Below are 8,802 nucleotides of genomic sequence, written 5' to 3' on the forward strand. Positions count from 1 at the left end.
TATTTATTTTTATTAAACCGCATGCATCACACATACATAATTTCAAAGTTATGAATTTAGTAGTCGGTACAATTGACAAATATCACATTGGTCACCCAAAGCAGAGTATTCATCCCTATTAAAATGTACTAGTTTAGAATTTAGATAAAAGAGCGTTTCGGCAAATCGCTTCCAAAATATTTTATATTTTTGACTAATTGAAATTGATTAATAGTGGCTGTTTAGTAGTATCAAGAGTTTTGTACCACAACTGATACCTCTTAGTTCTTGTAATATAATTGTCAAGGATTCAAATCTCTTTTCCTTGTGGTATCGGATTATATATACACACCAATTTCACAAAATTCTGGTGTCTTTTAAAATTTGGGTCCTCACAGCCTACGTGATAATCCCACATCAATCTTTTTTATTTTTTGTTTTCTCTTCTTTTTTGTGAATTACATCTATCATTCTTTAACAAATTGTTATACCTGATACGTCGCTAATGGCTTTTCACTTGCCAATTGTGTTTGTGTGTGGGGGGTGGGGGGTGGGATTGTATATGTTACTTGTGACGTGGTGTATATTCTCTTAGTAATTAGTTTTTGTAGAAATCTTTGTACATTTCACATTGCCTACAAATTGAGGCTGCAATGTTATCATCAAAGAGATTAATTCATGATTTAAGATTGTGTACCATTATGGTCCAATTGTCATCTTGGAGCAATTCATTCATTGTCTAATCTATATATCACTTTACTCGTTTAGGTGTGGTCTTTCCCTGCACTCCCATTCAAAAAGCTTCTTCGTGCATGATTGACCTAAATAATTGACAACTTTCTTTCTTCTTTTCTTAGCACTTAAAAGACCGATAACTAAGGTGGGGCAATCCTTTAGGTAAAGAAAGCTTTTAAAAATGAAGCCTAGATTTTCGGAAATCCCACTATAATTTTGATTCCTCAAAATTGTTAAACGATATCTAGAAAAGTTTCTTTGTTCTTTGGTGGAAAAAGAGGTGGATCTCCACCATTTCATGCATTGTGTTAAAATAAACGTTAGTAGTGCTATTATATTGGCTTTTATGCTTTACTTTAAAACACCCTTTTCTTTGTTTTCAGTGATTAAATGGGTAAACTTTAGGCAGGATTGGGTTGCCAATTGGATTTGAATATCTATATTTTGATTTGATTATAACTATATGCTGTAAAATCAGGTGTAGTTCTGTGTGTATACTATGAATATCCCCTAGTACACAATGGGTTGTCACAAATTAATCCTTACATTTTTCTATAGAAGTGTGGATCGGAGGCAGTTGTATTGTATAGCCAGCAAAGCCAAAGCTTTATTATGACCTTAGTTTTTTCAGTAGACTTTTTCGTAAGACTCTTACAAGGCCCAAAAGGGTGCTGATATAGTTTTTAAGTTTTTACCACATACTATCAGGTGCAACATAAGGGCCACCTAGCAAATCATGGCAGAGCATGTGGAACTTGCACCCATCAATGCTGGAGGAACAAGCTTCCTAAGAAGTTGCTTCAACGGAATCAATGCTTTGACAGGTTCTTGTTATTTTCTCTTTCTTTCTTAGGGCTAAAGCTATTTTCTTGTTGATGCACAACACATATTTATAACTTGTTAGGGTTTGTGTCTTAAAATCCAATTTATTGGCATGTTATAAATAATTAGATTTTTTAATTATATGAGACTATTTATAAATGAACTAATGTGACATTATCATAGTCCTTGAGATGCATTGTACAGAAAATATAAATCACAAGTTCCTTGTAAACTCAAAATATAGTTTGTAGTCGGTGATGAAATTAGGTGTTTTATCTATGAAGACTATAACTCATCAACTAAGATGGTTTGTCTTGATCATGGAAGTGGAGACTTCTAGTTGATGTGTTGATATGTCTTAAGTGTGTAAGACATATTGAACTAGATCACTGTGAGATTAATTATTCAATTAACAACTGTCACTTGAATAATTAATCTCATGACTTCTAATTTCATTGACTCTCAATCCTGAGAGGATAGTGAATCTGATCATGAAATGTAGGATACTTTGATATATCGGGAGTAAGATATAGTTTAACAGTTAAAACCTCAGTATGTTGGGTAACCACACGTAGTGTTGAGGGAACATATATTCTCAAGATGAAATCTATAATCTCTTTCTATAGAAACACGAAATATCCCATTGAGATAAGTTTAATGGGAATTGGTTATTCAAGGCTAGCCATTTTAGTAAAGAGTTACTAAAGTTTATATTTATGAAATTAGATTTCATAAATATGAATAACTAAAAGATTAAACTGGATGCTCAAAGAATAAAATAGTTATTTATAAAATGATAGTTTATTATGACTTTGTTTACTATGGATATTTCATGGAGGGGGTCAAATGATATCATATTAGAGTTTTGGGATATAATTTATTAAAAAGGCCTAGAGTGCAATTATATATCCATAGTAATACTTGTTATATAATTAATGGTAACTTTGGACTTGTCAAGAGTTAACAGATAAGTCTAAGGCCCATTGGAGTTAGAGCCTTATTAGTCAATTTGGTCACATCTCAAGCTACACACTTAAATTCAATTGGGTTGGCCCAAAAAACTAACCCAATTAGATAATCAGTTATTTATTTAATAAGAGTTATTAAATAAAGTAACTGCCAAGACAGTTAAAACATACGTATGATTAAAAGAAAGAGAAAATAGTTTTTCTTTGTAGAATCTTAGAAATACACTTTTCCAAAAAGGAAAATAACGTACGTAAGAACTGATTAAAAGACCACTCATCTTGGGCACCAAGAGAATTGGGATGAAGATTGAAGGTATTCTCAAGTCTTTTTATTCAATTTTATTACAACAAGGTACGCTTTCTTTTTTTTGTTCTAGAATTCAAGGTTACATATTATTTATCATGAATGAAGTAGATTCTTGTGTTGTTTCTGCTGTGGGTTTTGTATGAGATACAAAATCAGTTTTTTCCAACATAACTCACATGGTTTCAAATTTCCAGGGATTGGCCTAATAACAATTCCTTATACACTTTCACAAGCCGGATGGTTAGGCCTCTGCCTTCTTCTTGCAATGGCATTTACTACGTGCTATACTGGCTTACTACTTCAACGATGCTTGGAGTCAAATCCATCAATTAAAACCTACCCTGACATAGGCTATCATGCTTTTGGACGTAAAGGAAGAATTATTGTTTCAATTTTCACGTATCTAGAGCTCTATCTAGTCCCAACAGGAATTTTAATACTAGAAGGCGATCATTTGTTCAAGTTATTTCCAAATGTTAGCATGGAAGTAGCAGGAATTTACATTGGAGGAAAAGAAATTTTTGTAATAGGTTCAGGGCTTATGATTTTACCTACAATGTGGTTAAAAGACTTGCGGTTGCTTTCATTTATATCAGCGGGTGGTATCTTGTCGTGTGTTATTGTCATCACCTCCATTTTGTGGGTTGGGGCTGTTGATGGAGTTGGGTTCTCTAGCAAAGGAAAGCTATTTGAATTGGCTGGAATTCCAACTGCTATGAGCTTGTATGCCTTTTGCTATGGTGCTCATCCAGTGTTCCCAACCTTATACTCTTCTATGAAAGATAAAAGCCAATTTTCTAAGGTAATTCATGTACATGAGTATAAAAATCTTTACAATTTTCAAATACAAAAAGTTTGATTAGTCAATTACAATTCAAACCAAATGTAACTAATGGTTGAATTCATTATATAGGTCTTGTTCGTCAGCTTCAGTCTAAGTACTCTCAGCTACATATTAATGGCAGTCCTTGGTTACTTAATGTTTGGCCAGGATGTACAGCCTCAAGTGACATTAAACCTACCCACAAGCCAAGTGAGTTCAAAGATAGCAATATACACGACTTTAGTTGGTCCAATTGCCAAGTATGCTCTAATAGTTATGCCTATTGCAAATGCTATTGAAAGTCGATTACCTCGATACTACAATAGCAAGCTCATTTGCATCTTCTTAAGAACACTGTTACTGGTTAGCACAATCATTGTTGCTCTGGTTTTTCCCTTTTTTGGGATACTAATGGCACTTGTTGGGGCAATTCTTAATATCACCGTTTCCATTTTATACTCTTCTATGAAAGATAAAAGCCAATTTTCTAAGGTAATTCATGTACATGAGTATAAAAATCTTTACAATTTTCAAATACAAAAAGTTTGATTAGTCAATTACAATTCAAACCAAATGTAACTAATGGTTGAATTCATTATATAGGTCTTGTTCGTCAGCTTCAGTCTAAGTACTCTCAGCTACATATTAATGGCAGTCCTTGGTTACTTAATGTTTGGCCAGGATGTACAGCCTCAAGTGACATTAAACCTACCCACAAGCCAAGTGAGTTCAAAGATAGCAATATACACGACTTTAGTTGGTCCAATTGCCAAGTATGCTCTAATAGTTATGCCTATTGCAAATGCTATTGAAAGTCGATTACCTCGATACTACAATAGCAAGCTCATTTGCATCTTCTTAAGAACACTGTTACTGGTTAGCACAATCATTGTTGCTCTGGTTTTTCCCTTTTTTGGGATACTAATGGCACTTGTTGGGGCAATTCTTAATATCACCGTTTCCATTATTCTTCCATGCTTATGTTACTTGAGGATTTCTGGAGGTTATCAAAAGTGGGGTTTTGAAGTTTTGATTATTGTGGTAATCATGATTAATGCCGTTTCGATTGGGGTTATAGGCACATACTTTTCTCTAAAGGATGTAATAAAAAATCTTTAGGATTTAGTTCCTTTCTCAAAAGCTAGGACATGTAATAAGACAAATGATTAGATGCAAGTGACTTGATAAAAAAAAATCCTCATATTTCTGTAGTGATGGCAAACAGCCACTTGTTGGAATTTCTGCTTTGTAGTAATAATTTATTGTCTTGTCTTATTGAAATGTATAAACTATATTTTCATTGTGTCCAATCTTGCTAAGACACAGGAAACTCTGTCCATTTGAAAAATTCTACAAAAAGTTTGGCTACAAAATAGTTTGTAGCCAAATGGCTAAAACTCTACTTAATATATTTTTATTGAATGTGAATTTTGACAATTCATCTTTGAATTACATTTTATTCTTATATCTTTTATACTTGCAAAATTTCCAGAAAATTAAAATAAATAACTATATTATCAATCAAATATTTGTTTAAATTTAAAGCTTTTGTAGTCTAAAATTATGCATAAAAAAATTAGTTCGCAGATTGAATAGTAAATAACATTTGATTAACACGAAATCTGACATGTGTGTTAAGAACATAAAAACATGCAATTTAACAGTCAGATATTCAAAATATGTTATCGTGTTAATTTTTAGTAAGAGTTATAGCCAAATTGTGTTTTTTATTTGAGGTTAATCTATATTTTGGTCTCTTAAGTTCAAGAATTTTCATTTTGATCTACCAAGTTTGATTCTGTTTTCAAAATGAATCTTTTATCTATCTCCAGCTTGACTAATCTAGCCATTAAGTGTCAACAAAACAATATCATAATCTCATTTAGTTATTTTTCCTCTTTCTTAACAGTCATATTAGTCATAGATATAGAAGGAATCATTGAAAGAGCATTTGAAAAGGAAAAATGTTTGGCTCCAACCACTAATAGAAAGATGACATGTGTTCTCTTACAATACATATAACTCACTTGGTTAATTGGGTTAAATTGGTCATGTGCAACATGTTGAGTACAAATGTCATCTTTTCATTGGTGGGCTGGAACCAAACTCTATCCATTTGAAAATAAAATCAAATTTAATAAAACAAGTCAAAAAAATCTTTAAGAGACTAAAATGAAAAAATATTCCAAACTCTATGGATAAAAAGTGTAATCTTATCTATCTCTAATCAACCTTATGCTCTTTGTAAGGACTACGATTGTGGCCCAGGCCCACTTAGAGCAATGTGACCCAATACAACAAGACCAAAACAGTAGATTTGTAAGAGAATGAGTTCTATGAGCCAACTACAATGCAGTGCAATTCCAAACTTGAGATAATTGGGTTGGTGCGATTATTATAAGTGCAAGAGACACAAATTTAGCATAAAAATCTTCCTCAGGCGAGTCCAAGGAGGAGTTGTTCACTAAAATTTAATACTATTTTTTTTCCCCTCTGTGTGTGTTGAATGTGCTTCCCCTCTCATTAACTTTTGTTCACTAAAAGTTAATTATACTGATTTTTTTTTTCTTTATATAGTTGGTCCCATTGCATCTCAGCCCTCCATCTGTACATTTCAAGGAGGATGGTTTGGATGCTTGTTCCATCAAGACCATCCTGGAGGTAGTTGAGAGATTTGTGAACTGTTGAGTTACTGTTCAGGTGTCTTTTCCTCATAAATGCGGCAAGCTTAGTTGGTACAGAGCATTAAATGTGAAGGTGATGGTCACCTTCCCAAATATTTCTTTTTTCCGTTGCTTGCATGATTCTAATGTCTTCTATAGTGCTTTATTTTCTAGTGCAGGGAACCAAATAAGGTTCTCCCGAGGTGCGCTTGCTCCTCGAGCTTCTAAGACGACAGGTCATCCAATCTTTTTCCTTTAGGCCTCTTACCTTAAATTTTAGCCCAGTTCCACATGATCTTGATGCCCTCTATCCTCGGTCCAGGCTCACGTGCCAAACTTGAGTTAACACATGTACGGGCCTTTGATCATCCTCGATCAGGGCTTAGGAGCTTTTGGGTGTCCTTTGCTCTCATACTCTTTATGACAATGCAAAATCCTTTATAAAAGGGTGCATCTAATTAATGTTTTCAGATCTAAACAATATCTGGCAATACTTTACATCAGAGCATGCTTAGTGGAAATTAAGCAACAGTAATGGCCGTCATTGTACCGTATATACAGATTCATCAGCAAAACCAATGGCATGGATGAGGCTCTACGTGATCAATATAATGTCAGTTTGTCACTCAAATCCTGATATGCAATAATGACGCTAGTTTTTTAAGTTTTATAGACAAATATGATGCACAAACTGGCACAATGCTACACTAGTTCATATCTATTATTTTTTACACATTTACAATTGATATGGAAATGTCTATATCTTAAAAATGTCAATATTTTAACACATACATAAAAATAAATGTAAAAAAAAAAAAAAGAAGAAGTAAAATAGTAAATGTATGAGAATTAAAACCCAAATGATTGAACCCATATACGCAAATTCATATAGGCAATGTAATGGAGCTAAAAATTAATTCCAGGACCAAGTTTTTTTTGATATGAAACGATAGTAAGCTTTATTTAATCAATATCATGCTATACAATGGGAAAGAGAAAATAGGGGCATTCTTCTAGCCAAACAATAGCCTCCTCATTCCCTTTTGCAGCACTAGCAAGAGCTAGAGCAACACGATTATATTTTAAAGGAACAAAAACAATGGATATACTAACAAATTGATCACATATAAGCATAATATCCTCCAAAATCCAAGCCACTTCTAGAGAGCAGATCCTATTCGAGTTAATGAAATCCATCAATTCAGCAAAGTTGCTTTCAACGATGACCTTGAAGAAGCAAATGCTTTGACAGAACAATAGAGCCTTGCGCATGACAACATCAAATTCAGGAGAAATCAACTTGTGGATGGCAGCATCTATGATATCCATAAACTAAATCTGTAAGGGAAAATTGAAAGAGTTCCAACAAGGAGCTTGAAGCCGAACGGCTTGAGCAAAGGAACACTCCCAAAAAAGATGACTGCTAGATTCCGCTGCATCAGAACACATTACGCAAGAGAAGGAACTAGAGAGATGTCGATCAAAAAGCTTGGTACAAAGGGGAAGACTATCAGTACAAGTTTCGTTTCACAGAGAAATAAAACTTGGGGACCTTCTTCAACTGTTAGACAGCAAAGTTCCAGAACTGCCTCAGGGATCCCAAGCCCTCGATAGTTGAAACTGAGGATTTTCATGGACTATGAAGGGGCGGCAGAGAACCACCCCTAGTAATGGGCAAAGGAAAAGGATCAATAGTAGACTCAATGGCCAATTTTTTCTGATGAGGGTGCAGTTCAGTGCAAGTATTAGGGTCACGGGTCACAGCAAATCTTTTGGATGAAAGTAGTTTGGGATTAGATACATTCTCAGAATTAGAAATTTTCTTGTTACGCATTATTCGTTTCCAAGTACGTAGGGAGGATTTTTCCAAATCTATATTCTCCACTGACTTATCCTCCGATAATTCCATCTCCCTATCCTCCCAAATTTCAAATTGTTGTTCAGCTGATTCCCGGATAACTCTAGAAGAAGTTGAGTTTGAGTAGGAATCTAATAGCATTACCTTATCAGGATACAGTTCAACTCCATGTTTCAGCGCACTGCAAAGTTCATCTTTATCTCTTCGTTCAAAAGTCAAATCTGGTATAGTAACTACCCTGTTAACATCAGAATTGGACGGAGACATTATGGTGTTCTGGTCCAGAGTAACCTCTGATGAGTTTGAGCGGATTATGGAACCCGGCAAAGCAACAACCTTATCTTTAAGGGAAATTGAAATAGGATTAGGATAATGCTCTAACTCCGTTTCCCGCTCCAATAATTTTGAATTCTCCCTCTGATCCGTAACAGGCTGAATGGAGGTATCCACCACCGCAGACGGTGGCCCTGCTGGATTGTGGTGGTCTGGAAATTCTAACGCTTCCTCTGCCAGAGACTGGATATCATCAGCTCCATCCTCATATCTTACATCCTTCCTAGACCGCTCTTCATCTTTTTTGTGAACTACCCTTGGAGCCAAAGAACGAAGCCAAGGCCCGAATTGAAGCTCACCCTCATCCAACGAAA

General features: G+C 34.6%; 1 protein-coding gene and 1 long non-coding RNA gene across 2 annotated transcripts; both read left to right on the forward strand.

Annotated features, from left to right (window-relative positions):
- Positions 1 to 1,018: 1,018 nt before the first annotated feature.
- On the forward strand, positions 1,019 to 4,087 carry LOC112029012 (amino acid transporter AVT1I; the record flags this gene model as incomplete). The annotated part of the gene is made up of 3 exons (XM_065777028.1): positions 1,019 to 1,538; positions 3,006 to 3,613; positions 3,725 to 4,087. Coding segments are annotated over exons 1-3 (1,059 nt in total), but the record flags the coding sequence as incomplete, so codon positions are not given.
- Position 4,088: 1 nt separating this feature from the next.
- On the forward strand, positions 4,089 to 5,101 carry LOC136069019 (uncharacterized). The gene is made up of 2 exons (XR_010630304.1): positions 4,089 to 4,126; positions 4,238 to 5,101. It is a non-coding gene; the product is annotated as an uncharacterized LOC136069019 (long non-coding RNA).
- Positions 5,102 to 8,802: the final 3,701 nt, after the last annotated feature.

This window comes from Quercus suber, unplaced genomic scaffold (genome assembly GCF_002906115.3).
Source record: "Quercus suber isolate HL8 unplaced genomic scaffold, Cork oak 2.0 scaffold_147, whole genome shotgun sequence".
Lineage (NCBI taxonomy): Eukaryota > Viridiplantae > Streptophyta > Magnoliopsida > Fagales > Fagaceae > Quercus > Quercus suber.